The sequence below is a fragment of the Gymnogyps californianus genome, chromosome 28 (assembly GCF_018139145.2).
Source record: "Gymnogyps californianus isolate 813 chromosome 28, ASM1813914v2, whole genome shotgun sequence".
NCBI classification, from domain to species: Eukaryota; Metazoa; Chordata; class Aves; order Accipitriformes; family Cathartidae; genus Gymnogyps; species Gymnogyps californianus.
This window is the reverse complement of record NC_059498.1, coordinates 2,752,536-2,773,362: the sequence shown is the minus strand read 5'-3', so window position 1 is coordinate 2,773,362 and position 20,827 is coordinate 2,752,536. Positions and strand designations below refer to the sequence as shown.

The window sequence follows — 20,827 nt, the reverse complement described above, 5'->3', positions numbered from 1 at the left end:
GGGACCCGCCGTGTGCCCCACGCTCGCCACGGGCTCCCCCACCGCCCCTTCCCCGGACCACGCCCCCTTTCCCCGGGCAACGCCCCCTTCAGCAGACCACGCCCTCCTTGCCCAGCCCCCCCGCCCCCTTTCCCGGGCAACGCCCCCTTCAGCAGACCGCGCCCTCCCTCCCCAGCCCCGCCCCGCGCCCTCCGCGCCGGGACTACGACTCCCGTCATGCCGCGGGCCCGGAAGGGGCGAGGCCTCCGCCGGCCGCTTCCGGGCTGGCGGTGAGGAGGGAGTGAGGGAGCGGTAAGATGGCGGCGGCGGCGGTGCTGGAGTTCCAGCGCGCGCAGTCCCTGCTCTCCACCGACCGCGAGGCCTCCATCGGCATCCTCCACTCCATAGGTGAGGCGCCGCCGACCGCCCCCCGCCCCGCCGACCGCCCCCGGCCGTCCGCCGCCGCCTCCCGCCCGCCACCGCCGCCGGCTGCTGACTCACCGTGCGAGCCGGACGGGAGCGAGGCCTGGGCCCGCTCCACCGGCCCCGGCCCGGCCCGCTCCACCGATACGGGTCCTCCACCCGCACCGCGGGCCGGCGGGCCGGGGCCGGGCCGCTGCCCGCCGCCGGTGAGGGCCCGGCGGGCCCGAGCGGCAGGGAGCTGCCGGGGTGAAGAGGGCGGCCGCGGCGGAGCCCCGCTCGGGGAGCTTGTCGGCGGAGCCCCGCGGCTGGGGCCGGCTTCTCCTCCCCGTTCAACGCGGTGCGCCCGCGGGCGCAGGCAGAGGCAGCGGCGTGTGAACTTGCCTGCCTTGAAGCCCGTGGAGCGGCGTGGACAGGGGCTGTGGCGGGCAGCGGGGCAGGCAGGCAGGCAGGAGCCTGCCTGTACCGGCTGTTCGCTTCTGGGCTTTTTCGGTTGTTGTGTTACAGCGGCTGGGTGTTGCGCTGGTAGCGGCGGCCTGCAGCGGGTACTCAGCGTGCTGAAGGATGAGAAAACTCTGCTGGAAGTGATATTTCCTCTTGTAACACTAAAATACACCTGCTGTGTAAATTACCTTCTCGGCGCTGCACAGAAAGTTTTGGGGAGTTTTTGTGTGTGCTGTGTCTGGAGTTTTAACTTCTGCTTGTTTCAAGACAGATGCTGTTTGCAGCGGTTACCGTGTCGGGTTGTCCCGGACATTTAGCAGTGCCAAGGAGATGTTGGTGCTATAAAGTGGCATAATAAATAAGTGGTGCTGTAAAGTGGCATAAAGTAGGCATAATGTGGACATCCCTCTTTATTTGGGGGTTGAGGTGTACAGGATAGGGAGAGGGGGTGCTGTAGAAACAGGTGTATAAAAAAGTAATTCTTGGTTCTCGTAACATCTGATGATTTCTGAAAAGATGCTGTGACCTGCTGTTACCCCGCTGTGTCAGGCAAATAAATGTTTCCTAGTGTCTGTATTAGACCTTGAAATTGGAATTGCTGTCTGGTCTTTAAAAGTTGCTCATCCGTCTTGGTGTTTCTCTGGTTAATTAGTAGTTGGTGTTCTCAAGCCTGTCAGCACACCTACAACTTCCCGTCCGGTGAGGCTCAGTCAGGAGTAAGAGCTCGTGTTGCCGGTTGGTGTAAGCTGGAGCAGTCCAGAGAGCGTTGCCGCAATACTTTTCTGCTTGAGAGCAAAGTTACTTTGCTTTTGGCACCACACGTGTTAAATTACGGGGACTGAAAGCCGCAGTCTGCGCGCAGGGGCAGTGTCAAGGATTTCAGTTCCCTCTGTAGAGCAGGGCAGCAGATTTTGGCTTGCTTTGTGTAGAAGTTGGGACGAACTCACCTGCGCAGGGGATGCTGGAGATGAGTATTTACAGGGTAGCGGGTGTCAGGGAAGAAAGTGTATTGTTTTGTGGGTAACTTATATGAAATTGATGTTGTGTAAACACAGGTTTGGTGCTGCTGTATGTCATTTGGCCTTTCTATGTACTTCAGAGCCAGAGTTACTCACGTTGGTACACAGAGCGATGATTAGATTGTCAGAGTTCAGGGTGGGAAGGAGCACCGACTCCCGCAGCAGTTGTAACACCTGATCCGCTCCTGAGGGAGGAGGGCAGCCGTACCCAGCTCCCGAGCTGATGTTGTTCTTGTGCTACGTTTTAACCACAGGATTGCAACTTAATATGCAAAGTGGCAACGTCAGAAATCCCAATACCAGCATACCCAACCCCGGGAATCCCATTAAATTTCTTTTATTTGGTTTTGTGGCTTCAGTGGGAGAGGGTCTGTTGGGTGGTGGGGTTTTTTAAATGAAACTTGAACAGCTGGACAAGCTTAATGAGACTACTTCAAAACTTAAATTATAGTCGAGTTGTAGCATGCAGTTGTATCTATCAGCTGGATTAAAGCCTCCGTGAAGTATAGACGAAGTGCTGTCTATACGCTATGCATTTAAACTTTCCACATAATCTGCTTTCCAGATCTTGCAGGCCAGGCTGAATTCACTATTGCCTGTTATAACAGTTACTTTTTTTGGTGCTTTTCCAGGAGCTGACTAGTAATGATTATCTTCTAACTGAAACAACGTTAAAGGTAACTTTTCTGCTCTTTTGTAGTGAAACGCGATGTCCAGGAAAATGATGAAGAAGCGGTGCAAGTCAAAGAGCAGAGCATCCTGGAACTGGGGTCGCTTTTGGCCAAAACTGGGCAGGCGGAAGGTGAGCCTGAAATAAGTAACTGAGGTAACGGGTAAGAGATACATACGTTCAAATGAATTTAGTCTCCTTATTTATGGGATAAAAGTAAAAGCATTTTTTGGCAGGAAATGTTCTCTCAGAGATAGGACAGAAACTAAGAAACTAGATAAACAACATAAAATATTGATCTCATGTTACTTGGCCCAGTATTCCAAAAGATTGCTGATGCATTGGACAGTTTAGTTTATGACCCTTTGACGTGTGGCCATTTTAGTACAAGTGACTAAAGTTTTGTTGTTATGTTTGAGATGAGAAGTTTCTCTTGATTTGTTTTTAATAATCTCAGAGCCTTGTTTCAAATTGGAAAGTTTGTCCCAAGAAGTCCTTTCTCACCAGCAGCTTCTTTCTCAATTGATTGATTTATCTGCTGAAACATTACATCAGAAAATCCTTGCCCAGCTCCTCACAAGAGCAAGACTTGACAGTCCTGCTATTGTGAATGTGTGAAAGGACAGAAATGAAGTTCTCTATTCCATGATTTTTGAGTTGAATCTGTTCATGTCTTCTGTTTCCTGGAAAGCTCAAGGCAGTGTGTTTGTTATTTTGTTCTCAGCAGTTTAGTTTTGTTTCTTTTGCTGAAGAATGCTCTTGCCTTTTCTGGAGCACCTTTCACCTCAAGCATTTTAGGAGCTGATACACCACGTCCGTACAAAGAGCGTTCCGTCCATGGCAGACAGTTGGCCATGGTATAGCCCTGATGTTTTCTAACTGTGCACAACAATAATTCAGAATGTGAAGTGAAGCGTGTGTGCTTTTAACAGTCTGAAACTGGTTGGGGAAAACAGGCCAGCAGAAGGCTTAATCAAACTGAAATTCGACTGGGATGCCAGACCTAATGTTAGAGTAGTTCATGGAAAGCAGTGTGAGATCTCAGATAGCGGCTGATCGAGATCATGGTTTTATATTTATTCTGAAATGCACACTTGGTGTCCTATTGTCCAGTCTTTGTAAACATCTATTTTGACTTGGCCATTCAACTGATCTACCCAGGTCTACATGTGTTTGAGCGTTCTGGACACTGATCCCCCTGTGATTGGCAATTGAACAGAGCTTGTGACAAAGTAGATTACTTGCGCTTAGAGCAGCGCTGGAGACAAAGGTGCTGTTCATCTCACCTAACTGTAGATGTCCGTGTCTGATTTCCTAGTGTGGACTGCTTTTATAGTCAATGGACAAAAATAAGCCCTTCCAGCCCACGATTCATCTCTTCCTACAGTAAGAATGTAGAGCAGGACAAACGAAGCCTGCTGTCCAAGTGCCCGTTTCTCTAATTGAATATTCAAGGACTTCAAGTCAATTAACTCAAGTATAGGTGTCTGTGCTGTACGGGTGCCCTTTGCACTCTGATGTTTGCTTCTGTAGAGAGAACTAAACATGGCTTTGCTCCTGCACCAAGGAAGATGATGTGTGTGTTGGGCTAAAGAGGGGGAAATCATCAGAAGAGTCCCTTCAAGTAAATGTGTGGATGTGCTGCTGGTGTGCAGAAGCCTGAGAGAAGAGTTGTTAGGTGCGTGATGGCCTCCTTACCGCTGCAGAACTTGGAGTAGTTTTAAGTTTAAGCTGAGGTCTTACAGGAGTATAAAGAACTGCAGTGTACTCTCAGAGAGTGGCTAGCGAAGAGGGCTTTTTAAGGGGAAGGCTAAGTAATTGAAAATGACAATGTTAACTCATCAAAACCAGATTCATGAAGGAGCAAATGTGAAATGTATTTGAAATGTATTAAAGGGAATGCTAAACTGCAGAGCAACTATATTCTGAATAGAAGAAAATGAATTTGGCAACATTAAGAAGCCAGTTGTGTACGTGTAGATTGGAGTGAGATCACTGGGTTGTGCTTTCTGGAGACGTGTGGTGAAGCTAGGGGATGAGGAGAGGGGATACCACAGCTTAGAGATGTGCTAGTCCTGTGGGAAAGACACTGTCACCTTCCCTTTCTGTCTGCTTTCTAGGGTGAAGTAGACTAGTAGGAGTGACAAGCAGTCAGGGTCAGCAGCATCTTCACCGGGCACAACCATTCACAAAGATGCTAGCACAGATCTTCGTATCCAAGGGGGATGAATCCAGCGCTGCTTAACCTAACAAGGAATTACTGAGACCGTGCAGTTTCTGGCCCGAATGAAGTAGATCTCATCACTGTAGCTTTTGCTGCACATGTTTTAGTTTCAGCTAGTGGAATGTCTTTGACAGATTCGAGGTGTTGCAGTGGCTCGTTGGCTACTTTCAAGCGCTAACTTCCCAGAGATGAAAGGGTCTGTGAGCTGCAGCCTAGGGAAAAATCAGCTGCACTTTGGTGGGGTTAGAAAGTTACAGCTGCTGTGCTGCTGACTGGCTGAGAGTGTAAAATGAACCTGTGGTTTTTAGAGGGCTAACCTCTATTGAACTACGGCCTTTGTTTAAAAAAAATAACAATAATACAAATGACCCTCTTTATCTGCTTGATAGAGATTAAGAATTGAACTGGTAGATTAATGACTTTTTTTAGGACAGTTCTAGATTTTTATAGCATTGCTTAAAACCATAGGATTGGGTTAACTTGGATCAGGAATTCAGGTACATGGCATGTTAGCTTGTGGAAGCACTTTCTCTGAGGATGAGCAGCAGACTTCATTTTCCAGAGCTGCTGCTCATCACTTCTCCAGAGCTGTCAATCACACCCCTTTACCAAGCATTGCATTTACTTTAAAAAAAAAATAAAATCCTAAAAATAGTTGACAGTTACATTGGTAGGAAAGAGAAATTTCTATGGGAACTTTGAGCTTGCATGTCTAAATGTGTAGTTTGCAAAATGTACAGATGCATTCTAGCTGTTGACTTCGAACCTGCTTTCCAGTGAATTCTTGGGCAGCAGTGGAGCACGTCAGTGGAAAGATAAGTACTGCAGTATGTTTTGTGTGATTTTTCCTCTTTTCTTCTAAAGTTCCTTTCCTGTGCGGACAGTATGTTGTGCACTAAAAACGTGATTCAGTTGGTCCTGAGAAGCTGGTGTAATGCAGCGATGCACAGTAGGAAGAGTGGTCCCTTGTAGTAGTTGAGAGTTGTTGCATCTCGGAGAGACTCTCACTGCCTTGATAAGACAGACTGAAAAACTGGCAGATTCTTAGTTACAGAGCTCAAAGCTAAGGATGCGGTGCTGTGACCTGATGAGAAGCAGACTTGTTCCCTGTGTTAAGTGTGGTGTTTTCAAGTGCTCGTGTTAGTTGCATCAGGGAAGAGCACAAGAACCAGCTTCTGGGCAACTCCAGCTTTAGTGCTCCTTCTCTTCCGAGCCCAACAAGGTGATCTGGGGCCCACATTTCTCAGCTCACATGGAGAGGAGGGATGCCTGAGAGTAGCTCTGCACAAAACTGATGTGTTGGAAGCAGCTGTCTGCTGCTGTCGTGGTAGTTTGTTTACTGTCTGTGAAACCAAAGTGTTTGACTTTGATGAAAATGACTGGGATTTGCATCTGGGATTGGTCCTGCAGACTGAATGGTCCTCGGAACGAAGGCGGTGTGGGTGAAGTCATCCTCTGCCATGGGACAGTAGGTAACGGTTCCTTGTGGAGTAAAAGCTGAGCGCTGATTGAAACTGTCAGTCAGTAGGGCTCAATCTTAGATATTAAAGTAGCTGTACCTCAATTCTAGAAAAACCTGGCCATTTATTCTCAGACAGAAAGTAAAGCTTCTATGAAATCTTAGGCATGGTAGTCATAGCGTCTTGTTTTGTTCCCTGTACAAAGTCTGAGTGGTTCATTGTAGAAGTCGTCACGATTTGTTGCACTGCTGTTTGGAAAATAAGGCTTCTCTAAGGATTCAGGGTGCACTTGAGATAAGTTTCATTTGTGCTAAAGCTGCGCTTTCAGATGTATAAAAATGTCAGTACGTCACCATGAGCAACTGGATTGGAACACATTATGAGTTCCACTTCTTAACAGTGTAAGAAATGAGTCGTATCAGGCCTGATTAAACTTTTAAAATAAATAGGTTGAAAAAGTAAAAAATATAAGGAATAATTTTTAGGTAAGATGTTCTTATAACAATTCTTTTGCATTACTGCTAAATGAAATATGAAAGAAACCTTGTTTTCAACTGTTTTTGTTGGAATCCTTCCAAACTGAAATTCTGCTGATGCTCCTCCGTATACTAATTGAAATAAAATTAGATTAGTCCCTTAGTTTTGATTCCAGTACCGGTTTAGTATAGAATATATTGAACATTTCTGAAATACTCATTACAAGTTTTGTTTTGGTTTTTTTTTTTTTACTATCAAATCTTGTAAACATGGTAGTGCGAGATCTAGCTGGTGTTTGGGTGAGACTTAAAATTCTGGGGCAAATAAACTGTGATTTCAGCGTACGACCCCAGTACTTTCTGAGTCAGCACGGAACCCTGCACTGGCACGGTGCTAGTCTGCTGGAAGTGTCATCTTCCCCCAACTGTAAACAGACATCACTGCAACCCGGCCCGACGGCCGTGTGTCATTTATTGCGGGAGACAACTTTTAACTTGTGCTGTGCAATTCCAACACGTAACTCCCTTCTGCTTCCGCGAACGCCGAGTCCTGAAACTGCTGTGACATTGACTGCCGCATTCCTTCGCTCTGTAGGAATGACATTTTTAATGGATTTCTTCATAAAGAAAGACTTTCCTTTGTGAGCTTGAGACTAGCTTTATAACCGTAAACTAGTAAGGAGACTAGTAGAAACAGAAATCTAGTTAAGTAAGGCAAGATCTAATTAGGTATTGTGGGTAGTTGAAGTGTTAAGAAATGTCATTTTTTTTCAGCAGTGGAGCGCAGGGTGTATCTGACTTTCTAGGGCTGACTAGGTATGGCAGATTAAAACATCAAACGGAGTTAATAAAAACATACTTAAACTGTAAACGCCATTGCCCATTTTATAGAAAAATCTCAAAGCATTTAGCAGATGCTTACGTTTTTAAAATGTGCCTGAGGCAAGTGTAGTTACAAATAGCGTTATAATTGGGCGAACTGAAGTAACGGGAAACGTATGCTGTGCGGGTAAGACTGGAGCCCAGCGGTCACCTTTGCCAGTCCCCGTGTTTACTGCAAGGCGTTCCTTCAGGTGACGTTTATCGCTCTTTTCCTGTAAATTATGTTGAGAGACTGCTTATAAAATGCTTGGTGTAATAAATGCTGGTGTGTATAGACGTGTCAGGTACTCGAACTGCGGTGTAACTCTTGGCTGTGTGGTTGTATTTCATGATTTGTTTTTTCTGTATACAGAGCTGGGAGGACTTCTGAAGTACGTTCGCCCCTTCTTGAACTCCATCAGCAAAGCAAAGGCAGCCCGCTTAGTCCGATCTCTGCTCGATCTGTTCCTTGATATGGAGGCAGCAACAGGACAGGAGGTGAGATTTAAATTTCAGCAATAGTCCGTTCCTCAAAAGCCTATAACACCATTATCTGACCTCGTTTGCTTCACACTGAAGAATTATTCGTGTCAGGAAACATTCATTTAATGCATTTGGATATATACTATTAATAAAATATTAGATAATTTAATTCACTCGTAACCGTGTTTTTCTGCAAGCCTCATCCTGCTGCAGGTTAAGAGTAACTCTCACCCCGGGCATTTTTCTTAGATTTGTGTTGCTTGCTGTTAGATGCAGAGCATTAGTAGTATTTTGTAGTGCAATTAGTGTTGGGGATGTGAGAGGTGAGAGGTGCTACAGGTGTTCCAGGGAGCTCGGTCTAGTGGAAAGGTGGGGGCAGTGGGTGATGGCACAGAGCTAGAGGCGTGAGTGTTCCAGGTCTGTTCAGGAGTAGGTGGGATTAGACGGTGAGTATTACTTAGCATCTTTCACCTGGAGACATGAAGGTGCATTGCATGGGGACACAGTGTGGTGGGTGTCTTACTCTACAGAGGGCTTCTGAGGCGTGAAAGTTACTCCTGAAGTGGGAGTGGAAAAAGTTTTGCAGCTACCAAGTGTAAACTACTCCCAGTGGATTACCTTCTCCACTGGAAAAGCCGTTTGGTCTAAGGTAGCTTGCAGTTAGGATTTGCTCCATTCTCGTTAGCTCCCTAGAATACAGTTGTTTTTCTTCTTTTTTTTCTTTCTTTCTTTTTTTTTTCCCCCCATGTGACTTGTTGGTTATTTGGGAATGGGAGAAGGACAGGAGCAACTTGTAAATGACGAGGAGCCACTTACAAGTGGCACTGACCTGCAGTAGTAGAGGTTGTACTGGCACACCAAAGCAGTGAGATGGAAAGGGGAGGCAGGGAGGGTCTGAGCAGCCGGTTAAGGAGAAAGCCCACGTAACCCTGTACACACAGCGACTGACAAATTACGGTCCAGAAGAGGTTCTGCCGTGTTGAGAGGCAGGTGGCATTCTCGTTAGCCCAATTAGCACAGAAGTATCGTCCTTTAGTTAGGTAACCTAACAAGTGTTCTTCATTTGCTGTTCAGTGCTTGTGGCTTGTATGTCACGTTACTGTAAATGGTGACAGAATCTTTTGCTCCTCTTCTTTAACAGAAGAGGTTAAGGGAAGCGGGGTGGGATGTGCAGGTGAGAAGGGAACCCATAAAGGCATCGGGAGAAAACGAGTGGCTTCAGACTTTTACTAAAGGTAACTCGATGTAAATGACAATATTTGGGTGCAGTCCCAAAAGGTGGCATTTTATGGCAGGGGAAGAACTTGGAGTAGCAGCGATGGAAATATGGCCCAGTTAGTCAAAATATTCACTTTCAAGCATATTCAGAAGCCAAACCCAAAACCTTAAGGAATTATGACACCTGACCTGTGAGGTTCTTGATGCAGTAATCCTGAATACTTTCAGTGCCTCAGAAGTGTTGAGAGGGACATTTGCTTCCTTGGTGTAATGTATATTAAAAAGACTCCCAGGAGTCCAGTAAAGCAATGAAATTAGAGATTTCTCCAGATCCTAATGCTCCAGCTATCAGTGCGCAATAAACTGAAACTTCATAATGGCTTTTCATAAAATGTCCCCATTTAATAAGCAGTGATGAGGAGCTGACAAGTCCTGCAGCGTGGTACAGCTGCAGAGCTGCTCCAGAAAGAGCTGCAATCCAGAGACTTTGGGAAAAGGCATTCCTGAGCCTAGCACCTCAGGATGACTTATTGTATATTATTGGCCAGTACTAAATCGACACTCTCTTCTAATTGAGGTGGAACACGACTGCTTTATTCATCAAGGGAATCTCAGCAGTCTTAGAAATATGAGAAGCCACTGGGTTCCTTCACTCTGCTTTGAAGCAATAGATAAAACATCCAGTGTCACTTGCTGACTGGCTCCTGGCACCTGACTCGGTTGTGAACAGCGGAACCCAGCACCTATGGTGCTTTATACCGCTAAAGGACACACGTGGTCTGACATATTTAGGCCCTAAAACAGGTGCACTTTATTTTCCTTTCTTCCTAGAGCAATTGAAAATACAGTTCTCTCGATGGCTAAATGAAATGGTGCAAAACACGCTGGAAGGGACCTCAAAGTCTTTTAGTCCATCCGTTGCCCTAAGGCAGAATCAGTTCTCATGTATCCAGATGTTTTTATTTCAAACAAAAACACAGCTGTTTAAGAAATGCTAGTAGGTTTTCAGCGGTAATTTTTACTGGTGAAACTTTGGAAGCCAAATCTTTATTTTCATATTCCAGTGTGGGAGGATTGTCCCTGGTGGTCAGAAAAAGTTATTGGAAGCCAAATGCATTAGAAAAGCAATTGAAGAAGGTGGTCTGTTGGTTTTTTTTCTGTGATGGCTAAAGCTTAAACTAAACCTTAGTTGGCCTTCTGAACTTTACTTTCTCTTGCAATAGGTATTACATCTCTTGCAATAGGTATTACAAGTAGTATAATACTGTGAACATTGTTACAAAGCGCAGGAAGTTAATCTAGCAAATAGAAAATATGTAGCACAAACTGTTCTATATCATTTTGTGCAACATTTCTGTGAGTTTAAACTCTGGTGTCAGCATGATGCAGCCTGAGGCTAAAGTGTATCATGTGTGGTTACCAGTGAGTCCTTGTTGAAGAGAAGTCGGTTAACCTTCCACTGTTGAGCTGCAGTTCTCATCAGTGGTGAACTATGCTTTACCCTGGTAATATTAAAGTTGTCGTTCAGAGGCGTTTGGGGTAGGCACTAATGATGAAGGCTAACCTCCAGGCTCATTTTAAAGTAAAGCCAATTTGATGTTTAGCAATGCTGCTGTTCAGACAGGAATGACTTATTTCCTTAAACTGCATTGTGGAGATTCAGGCTTTGTTGTATTTTTGTTGCTTTGTAGGAAATGATTGAACCATACTGCTGTTTTAAAGAGGGGCAGCAGAAGGCTTTACAAATTTCTTTCTGCTCCCTTTAAGGTTGACCTGTGTTTAGAGTGTATTGAATGGGCCAAATCAGAGAAGAGGACTTTCCTACGCCAGGCTCTGGAGGTATGTTACATTGCGGATCCCAAACCTGTGTAATAGCGTCTTCCTTTTGTCAGATTGAATACCTATAAAAGTAGAGAACTTGTAGTGTGTTGTCCAGATCTTTGTACATGTAACGGATGGGCGATAACAATTACACTAAAGTTAGTGACTCTTCTTGAAGAGGCAGGACTTTTCCTGTTGTGTTTAGACTAGCCAGTCTTCCAAATGGTAGATCTTGCAGAACTGGACCATATCATGTAATGAACACAATTTAGTGAGGTCTGTGCAGATAAGAATATAAAGTTTCATGTTACAAAATAAATCTGTACTACCTTTCTCTGGCTTTCCTCACAGCAGTTCCTTTTCTGTTCTCCAGGCGAGGCTGGTCTCTTTGTACTTCGATACCAAGAGGTACCAAGAAGCGCTGCAACTGGGTAAGTCTCCCACTAGGTGGAGGTAGTAGTTCTTGGCTTTGAAATTAGCCTTGAGGCTGACAAGGGAAATGATCAACTACGTCAGGTTCCTTGATAAGTTTTGTAGGACTTGGGCATTAATTTCTCAGTGCTGTATCAGTTCTGCCATCTTTTGCTATAGCTCGGTGATAAAAGGTTTTAGAGGTCTCTTTGTTCTCACCATTTGCTCATTTCAAATAATTTTGGACGCAAAGAGGAGCTGTATCCAGTTGAAGGCCATCAGGTCTGGTTCCTGCTAGAACATATGTAGTATACTGCTGTGGTCAGAGAGGCTGAAGGGAGAAACCAGCTTTTTTCAGTTTGCTCAAATACTGCCTCAATAAAAGCGGTAGTAATGCCAGGAAATGGCAAACCTCTGAGGATGTAATTAGACAAGCTCTTGTGAAGTAGTGTAAAGGCTTCAAGAATTTGCTTCTGCACCACCTGAGATATGGTAATTAACCATGTGAACTCTCCTACTCTGCTGCAAAGCAGAGTAAAACAGGTCATCTTATACGCCCAGCTCCCTTTGGTGCTTTTCAAATGCTCATTTTGCAAATGACTGCAGTAATGTAAGATGAGGTTTAAGCTGGCTAAAGGGTATTTGTACAGACTCCTCCGCCAGCTCAGCGCATGGGTATGAGCAGGGCTGAGGGATGACTGCACCGACACGGACAGAAGTGCTCACCTGGGCAGTGGTGACGCCTCACCAGGGACCCGTCACTTCTTAAACAGTGTGGTGGCAAGAGCACGTGTCATGTCCAGAGTCACCTGGGTGACTTGTATCAGATCAGAATATCAAGTTATGTTAAGTGCTCTGATACATGGAATTCAATATCAAGTTAGAATTCGTTTGCGTACGGATATGTAATGAAGTCAGGTTTAAACTGATCAGAGTCCACACTCCAAAGCTGTGCTTAATTAAGTTAATTAATGATGGTGGTACGGCTTAGGGAGTTGTGAAGGCCTGTACCTATAGGACAGCCTCTCTGAAAGCTCTGTCGAGATGTCAACGTTGTGCGCTAGCTTTTCTATGCGGCTGGCCAAGACGTGGCTATGTGCGTGGCCGCGGGGAGTAGGTGCAAGCAGAGAGTCCCTATGGGATGTTTCTAGGGAGACTCCATTCTCTTCCACCTAGGTATGCAGTTTCAGCTGTGGTTTTCAGCTTCTGAGCGCAGCAAGTGAGGATGAGGTTCTCATCTCTGCTTGCCCTAAGTTATCTCTTCTGTTCGTAGCGGGGGGAAAGAAGGGGAAGTTTCCTCTAAGGCTGGCTCTTTCTGTCCTCACAAGGCTTTAATGTGACAGTTTATCTGGGCGTTTCTTAGGCTGTCCATTCCTGCCTCCTAAATTTGATCTGTAGGTGTCTCATGCTTAAAACGTTCCTTCCTCATCCCATATTCTTAGGAGTTGCTTGAAAATCCTCAGGTCTCACCCTAGGGGAATGATGCAGGAAGAGGCAGTACTTCAGGTTTGCTCGGAGCTCTGAATGTGAGTGGTAAATCATGCTGTCATCTGGGGAAGGGGTACCAGCGTGACAATCTGAACTGCACAACCCATCCTTGACTTTCTGTTGAGTGTTGGCTGCCCATGATGAGGTGGCAGAGACATGCTGTCCACTTAGCCAAGTGTTCTTACTGCCCTCTTCCACCTCTAACACAAAACTGGTTCATTCTTCTCCAACTATGGACTGACACTGACCAACTATTGTTTCCTCTCCTTTGTTTCTTCTTGGAAGAACAGGTTGCGTAAGCCTAGCCTCTCTTCCTCAAAGCCCATACTGCTGTGGGGGAAGAAGGGTGTCATCTGGAAAGACTTGTTGATAGATGCAGAGGAGGTTACAAAGGTTCTTGTTCTTCCCCGCTGCTAGGCTCCCAGCTTCTTCGGGAATTGAAAAAGATGGATGACAAGGCATTGCTGGTGGAAGTGCAGCTGTTAGAAAGTAAGACTTACCATGCCCTGAGCAATCTGCCAAAAGCAAGAGCAGCCTTAACCTCTGCGCGGACTACAGCCAACGCAATCTACTGTCCACCTAAGCTGCAAGCAGCGTTAGACATGCAGTCAGGTAAAGCCCTTCAGGAGAAGGGGAAAGTCTAGGACGCGTCGTGAGGCATCGGTTGACTGATATTTGTTCTTTCCTGCGTGAATCATAGAAAATGATGCTAGGTGGGACCTCAAGATACCCACAAGTCTGCCCAGCCGCCTCAAGGCAGGATCAGCTGTAATTACATTGTTCCTGACACATGTTTTTTCAGCCTGTTTTTGAAAACCTCCAGTGGTGGAGGGTCTGTAACCTCCCTAGGCACTGCAGCATTACACCACGTTAGTATAACTGTAACGTTGTTCCTGACCTAATTTGCAGTCCCTTAGCTGAAGTGCCCTGAGCTTGTCTTTCTTAACATGCCCTCTTGAGAGGGCATGGATGTTCTTCTGATAGAGATAAGGTGAAGGGAGGCACAAAAGGAAAGGATTCCCTTTATTGAAGTACCAGATAAAGCACTGGGCAACCAAATTGTTCTGTCCTCTTCCAGTCACATTCAGAATTAACTGATGTCTGCCTGTTTGTTCCTCTCAACAGGTATTATCCATGCAGCAGAAGAGAAGGACTGGAAAACAGCCTATTCGTATTTTTATGAGGCGTTTGAGGGATATGATTCAATTGACAACCCAAAAGCCATCACTGCACTGAAATACATGTTGCTGTGCAAAATCATGCTGAACATGTACGTGGCAAATGGTTCTGCAAAGAACACTTCCTACATTTAAATGAGAAAGGCTTTCTGTTTATAAGACTCTAAACTAACGAAAGAACTCAAGCAGACAAGCTTGTTGTTTGTCTTTATTTATGACCTAATCAATGCTTCTGATACAATGTTACTTGAATTGTAGAAATTTGCTATCAATTGGAAATTTTTGAGACACACTTAGATTTAAGCTGACCATGTTGTTGAATAAATGCTCTCTTCCCTTCCTTCCCCTCTCTAGCCCAGAAGATGTGCAGGCATTAGTGAGTGGAAAGCTTGCTCTGCGGTATGCAGGAAGACAGGTATAGAAACTTAATCCTTTTATCTTCCTATTATCTCTGAGAATATTGTGTTATTCTTTTTGTCACATACTTTGGTCTTTTCATACCAAAATACCCTTCACTTCTGAGTGTCCTGAACACGATCCAGAACTGATGAAATTACCATAAGTCATTACCATAAGTCAATTGCCTTCAAAGGGAACCCAGTGATTTTCACCACCTTGAGAATCTGGCCTGCTCGCTTCATTTTCTCTGTTTTTCTCCTGCCTGCTTTCTTCATGAACTGCTAAATGCCTAACGCCGTAAGGTACTCGCGTCTCAACCCTCGCCAACTGCTCTGCAGCTGTGGATCTGACGTATTTAAATCCAAGTTATTCATTGTTTTTACTTGTGTTGTAGCAAGTCCTGAAAATCCCTTCAAAGCAGTGTAGCTGAGCAGCTTGAGACCTAGATGACTGTAAGGTGGAAGCCAAGCAGTTGGGGAGTTGTTAAATCAACTGTTTATTCGAACACGTTAACTTGCCAGTCTGTGAATGCCACCCTCGTATTAAATCCAGGGATGCTTATATAAAGTACAGGGCCAAAAGCCAAGCGTGCCAGGGTCTGAGCCGGGCTTACACACTGATGTCCTCGGTGGCTTTGGTCAGCCAGTTATTTACTTTGACGCAGGAGCTAATACTCACCTACCTCGCAGAGGATTGCGGAAGCTATTTAGTAGAGGAGGTCAGTGAACATACGTGTGTAGAAAAGAGTCTGAAGTGGGGATATCCGTGCGTTATCCCTGCTGGATCGCGAAGGGCAGCCCGGGTCCTGCTCCATCCCCTTCCCTCGCGTGGCGGCTGGGTTGGAGGCTCCTTTTCAGAGCATGAGGTGCAGGGCACTGTGGAGGAAATCTCCGCTGTTCCCTGCACTGTCCTCCTGAGACAGCAGTGGTCACAAGCTCTGCAGCAGCTGTGGAAACTGAGCTTAGGGAGCAGAGAGGAGGGAGGGCAGCCTTGGGGACAGCTCGGTGGGAGAGATGGCAGCAGAAGCCTGGGCCTTGGGCACCATAGCCACCGGGCTGTCCTGCTTGTCTTGTGCGCTTGTGCCTCTCATCACTTGGAAACTTCTTCTAGTGGTGTTACTGTTCTGCTCGGTATAAATACGGTAGTTTGGTTGTGGCTGAGTCTTTTGCTTTGTTTCAGCAGCTGTGGGGTAGACAAGAAACATTTTCTGATGCTGTCCATGATAGGGTATCGGTAGGACTTCTGCCACGCTTCTGTTGCTCAGCAGAGGAAATGTGGCGTGCTGAAGGGTAGAAGCACAGCTTAAGGGCTGAAAATGGCCACGTTCGTTAAGCAAGTGCCAAAACGTGCACTTTCCTTAAAAATTGTATGAAACTTGCTCCCAACCTGCAACCTGATAGGAACTGCAGCTGGTATTGTCAAACCTTGCAAAACTTGAGTTCTTTGTTTCTGTGAAGCTGATTCCATGCTGTGTCCTGCAGCTGTTCTGCGTGTTCTCCTTATTAGCAGCTGTTCTTATTCTGCCTCTCTGGAAGTAACACTGACATGGCTTTGTAGCGAAAGGAACATTCCCATTTTGCTGCTTAAACACGTTTTCAGTAGACTGCACAGTTGGCATAATAGCACTGAGAGGAGAATCCAGAAAAATAACCTACTCTCATTTTCTTTCTCTGCAGACAGAAGCACTAAAGTGTGTGGCACAGGCCAGTAAGAACCGATCGCTGGCAGATTTTGAAAAGGTGAGTCAGGAGACAGAAAATGGGGCCTGGCTGGACGAAACGTTTTGTTTTGGAAAGTTGTAGGAGCTGCTACATCCCACAGCAGGGAACCATAAAAACATTCACAGAAAGCAACAGTGCAGCAAGCAAATACCCCAAATAATCGGCCGGTTTGGTTTTTTGCAGCATGGCGCATAATGGCTTGCTTGAAACAAGTTTTTTTCCTTCTTTTTGGCAAGTGAACTCAGAAGCAGTTTCCTGTACTTTTGGTGCTGTTCACTGGGATGTGTGCCTTCCTAAAATTTTTCCTGCCTTCAGCGATAACACCGCAGAGATAACGGAGAGGATTCCCATGTCAGGGAATGATCCTGTCATGCCGTCTCCCGAGTGTAAACCAGAGATTCTGGCTTGCTAAGCTCCAGCAGCGTGAAGATGAAAGATCCTTGCTGCACGGTGCTTGAAAGGCTGCGAGGTTGTCGTGACCTCCTGGCCTTTTAGCTAAGTTACGGGATTGGATTAAGCAGTGATACTTTGCTGGGCAGGGAGGGAAGACTATTTCATACTCAGAGGGCCTTGAGGACAGGAGACCTGTTGCTACCTGAATTATTTCTTCCCACCATGTCTTCCGCAGGCTCTGACAGACTATAAGGTGGAGCTCAGGGACGACCCCATCATAAACACTCACTTGGCTAAGCTCTATGATAACTTATTGGAACAGAATCTGATCAGAGTCATCGAACCCTTCTCCAGAGTACAGGTAAGTGTTTCCAGCAAGCCCACAGACATGCTGGTGCCTCTGTCCCCTGCTGTTGGTGGGTGAGGGACTTGCTCCTGTACAGAATACTTCTTACTCAGAGCTGCTCAGCACTTCCAGAGCTCAGGGTTCATCATGTTCAGCTGAAAAATGATAAGGAGGGGGCTGAGGGGAACTTTGGAAAACCATGTTCCAGAGTCATTGCCCTTTCCACCTATTTCACTTACGCACACTGAAAGGTGGACGTACTTTTAATGCTGAAGGTAACAGTGTTTGGCTTTTAAGGGCTCTGGCAGGGTGTGGGTAAAGGTGCAGTAATCTTGGAGAAGAAATGTTATTTCATGTTTCAGAGTGAAATGGCTTTAGGTGTCTTGTCCATCTTCAGTTAAAATTGGATATGAAATCTGAAGGACATGAAGCTGCAAAGCAGAGAAAGCCGTTGGAGATTTTTAGGCCAGAACGTTTACAGGCCCTTGAGCTGTTCCGTGGAAGAGCCCCGTACCTCAGTGTTGTGTGTCAAAAGTGCAGCTAAAGATTTCCTTAACTCTATTGGTCTCTCTTATAGATTGAACACATATCCAGCCTCATCAAGCTCTCAAAGGTAAGAACATCACTAGAAATCGGTGGCACGTCTTAAGAGGGCAAAGGAATTGAGGTCAAATGGCATTTGCCGCTGGGAAATAAATGTAGGCTATTAAGTCTGACAGATCAGCTCCACAGCATTTACAGGCAAATGTCACTCTTGGGAGCTTCCCCGTAACACGGACAGTTTCCAGGAGGCATCGGACTGCCTTCCTCTGCACCAGACGTGGCTGTAACCTCGCCGCCTTTCACATGGGTTTTACTCCCTGCGTTAGCACTTGCTTTTTTATTGGAGATGGATTTTCCTCTGCTGTAGTAACAGCTCATGTTGTGACCAGCTCAGGCTTCCCTGTTGACCTGCGTTTAATCCTCGTGAGCATGCCCAGAGGAATCTTTCTTAGACCCTTAAGATACAGGATCCAGCTAATCACTTTGAAGTTTCATTAGGGATGCGTATGTCACACTGACTATCGCAATAACTGCTTTACAGATAATCCCAACCAGATTAAGTTTTAGGAAAATCCACTGTAGTCCCAGCCGGTTGCATCCCGAAATGCTTTTGTCCTGTATTGGCATTAAGGCCAAAGGTTTGGAAGTGTACTGAGCTCGGCTTTTATGGTCGTTACATCATCTGTCCTCCCTTTCTATCTGTGCAGCCTTTTCCTAGACTAGCCCTTGGTGTTTAACACATACTGAATAGTTTGAGTAGAAGCTGGGCTGCAGGTGTCCCCTCACTGCAGCTGTGTCCCCTCACTGCAGCTGTGTCCCCTCACTGCAGCTGTGTCCCCTCACTGCAGCTGTGTCCCCTCACTGCAGCTGTGTCCCCTCACTGCAGCTGTGTCCCCTCTGTCCAAAGAGCAGAGGAGGAGCTGACTCCTGGGGGGCCCGGCCTGGCGCCGGGCAGGAGGTCAGCTCCGTACTGGGTGGCTTAAATGAAGCTTGGCCAACCCTTGACTAAATGCTTCCTGAACCAAGCTGGAGTGCTCCAGGTCCCCTGTGAGTAACGCCTGTGTGAAAGGACGGATCCACCGTCTTTTGTGGAACAAGAGGGCAAGACATCCTGGTGCTCTCGTCGTTAAAAGCTACTGCTTAATTTCCTATGTCATCTAAAGCATATGGTAGTATCAAAGCAGCGTGCAAGGAGAGATCTGTCCTGACATCATGTTCAGTGATAAAATCGCTGCTTTTAAGCAGTGCTTATATCCCGCCAGGGCTGTTGAGCGTGGAGTAGAAAAATTCACATTTCTTTATATAGTTCCGTGAGACTTTTAATTTTTCTGCTTCAATTTCAGGCTGAGGTAGAAAGGAAACTGTCACAGATGATCTTGGACAAGAAATTTCATGGTGAGTCTCTGCATCCTTCAGTCTTGACTGCCTTGCAGCCCAAGGCCAGGTCGTGTGTAAGCAAGCTGTGGACAGACTCCTCTTTATCCCTGCACCTCTGAACCCCAGGGGTGCTCCTTAGACTGCTCCGCTCCGCTCCAGGCGGCAGACGCACAGGTTAACAGGCACTGGGGGAAGAGTAGTGAGCGGTGGGTTTATTTGTTACTCTGTTGTCATGAAGGCTCTTCCTATTGCTCCATCTGCCTTCACTAAGCTCGAGGCTTAATTTCTCACAAATCAGAAACCGCCGTGAAGTCCTTACCTGCTGCGACTGCATCCAAGGCCAGTTGTCAGCCCCGCTGGCGGGCTATCTAGCAAAGACGTGCTCTTCCGCCTTGGAGCTTACCGGAGTATGTGGTCACCTTTCCCGGATAATTTATGTCAAGAGCGTTTTGTGCGTTGGTGGGGGGCACCCACGCAGCACGGCTGATTGGTTTGGGTTTGGCTGGGACCGCAGGAGGCTGCTTCTCTAATAAGCCCTCCAGGAAACAGCGCTGGTCTTGTTTACATTGTCCCTGGTGTCGATTTAGAAAGCCCTCTTGATCTAGCTGAGCAAGATGAATGGCTAAAAGCAGCGTATTGCTTAGAGAATAGCTCAAAAATTACAGAACCTGGCTGCAGTGCCCATCTGGCACCTGGAAATGGTTTAATTATAAAATGGCTTTTTTTTTTTTTCCCCCCACTTGCTCCAGTGTTGTGCTGAGCCATCCTGCTGGGCGCAGGGGCCTCGAGGAGGAAGGTAGCTGTTAGGGAATGCGCAGGCATCAGCGTCTCCTGGATGTCTTCTCAGGCCTCTCTCCAGGACGGGGTTGTTTGGTTTTTTTTTTTTTCTGGGTAAGCTACTGCTAATGCAGTCCAGACAAAAACCAGTCAGCCACTCCAGCACAACGCGAGCCCCTTCCAAACCCAACACAGCTGACCGGCCGTTTGCTGGGTAGATCCCTAAATTCCTGCTGTCTGGAAGATGTGATCTGTCGAGCGTTACACTGGTAACCGCAGCTTTGTGTCCGCAGGCATCCTTGACCAAGGCGAGGGAGTCCTGATCATCTTCGACGAACCCCCCGTAGACAAAACTTATGAAGCTGCCCTCGAGACTATTCAGAATATGAGTAAAGTAGTGGATTCGCTCTACAACAAAGCCAAGAAGCTAACATAGGTGAGTGGAGGCCGGAGCCGGAGGTCGCAGCTGCTCCGGACCTATCGCTCCTCCCGGGCCAAGGTGCGGTTTGTGTCCTCGAGGCTTGTTTTCTCGCCTCGATTGACGTGGCTCTGTTTTCTTTTTGCAGAGTTGAATTTGCTAGCTGTCATTTGGAGAGTGTGTGTGACAGGAGAGTGAAACCTTTGGGAAAATGTTAGGAGACTTTTTTTTCTTTGTTCTACTTTTCGCTCGGAAAGTTTTTAAACTTCCTCATCCAGTGCATCTTGTATTCCATACGATGCGTGTTCCAGTTTCCATGTAATCTTTACTGGCCGAACTTTGTATCTGGGGGGGAATATTGTTTAAACAAAGAGGGTATTCTAAATAAAAGGAAAAAGGCTTACACTACCTAAACATGTGCTTTCCACTTCCTGAGGGATGGCAGAGAGTTAAGCAGGGACAAAGTTTTGTTACCAGTAGGTGCCCAAAACACGTTTGTTTCATCTCTCCCTCTGCTCTGAAATCTGAGACTTACTGACGGTGTATAAGCAGCCAAGTTTATTCCATTTGTACTGAACCAAAAAAAAAAAAACCCCAAAATGTACAGACTGCTGGTTTATTTTTAAATCTTAAAGGCCTCAGATCCCCTCGAAAGCAGCTCCACAATGATTTTCCTGAAGGCTTTCGCACCCGAGGAACCT

General features: G+C 46.3%; 1 protein-coding gene across 1 annotated transcript; it reads left to right on the top strand.

Moving 5' to 3' along the window:
• Window positions 1-296: 296 nt before the first annotated feature.
• PSMD11 (proteasome 26S subunit, non-ATPase 11) lies at window positions 297-20,534 on the top strand. Its single transcript, XM_050911631.1, has 14 exons — window positions 297-387; window positions 2,563-2,664; window positions 7,927-8,051; window positions 11,022-11,093; window positions 11,449-11,506; window positions 13,392-13,586; window positions 14,100-14,244; window positions 14,507-14,567; window positions 16,228-16,290; window positions 16,901-17,026; window positions 17,589-17,624; window positions 18,898-18,949; window positions 20,002-20,144; window positions 20,275-20,534. The coding sequence occupies exons 1-13, from the start codon at window positions 297-299 to the stop codon at window positions 20,142-20,144; spliced, it is 1,269 nt and encodes a 422-aa protein (XP_050767588.1). The 3' UTR covers window positions 20,275-20,534.
• The last annotated feature ends 293 nt before the right edge of the window (window positions 20,535-20,827 follow it).

Coding starts and splice junctions, on each gene's coding strand:
- PSMD11 (XM_050911631.1), top strand. CDS start 297: ATGGCGGCGGCGGCGGTGCTGGAGTTCCAGCGCGCGCAGTCCCTGCTC. Junction 11,094..11,448: donor TCCTACGCCAGGCTCTGGAG/GTATGTTACATT, acceptor TCTGTTCTCCAG/GCGAGGCTGGTCTCTTTGTA. Junction 17,027..17,588: donor AACCCTTCTCCAGAGTACAG/GTAAGTGTTTCC, acceptor TCTCTCTTATAG/ATTGAACACATATCCAGCCT.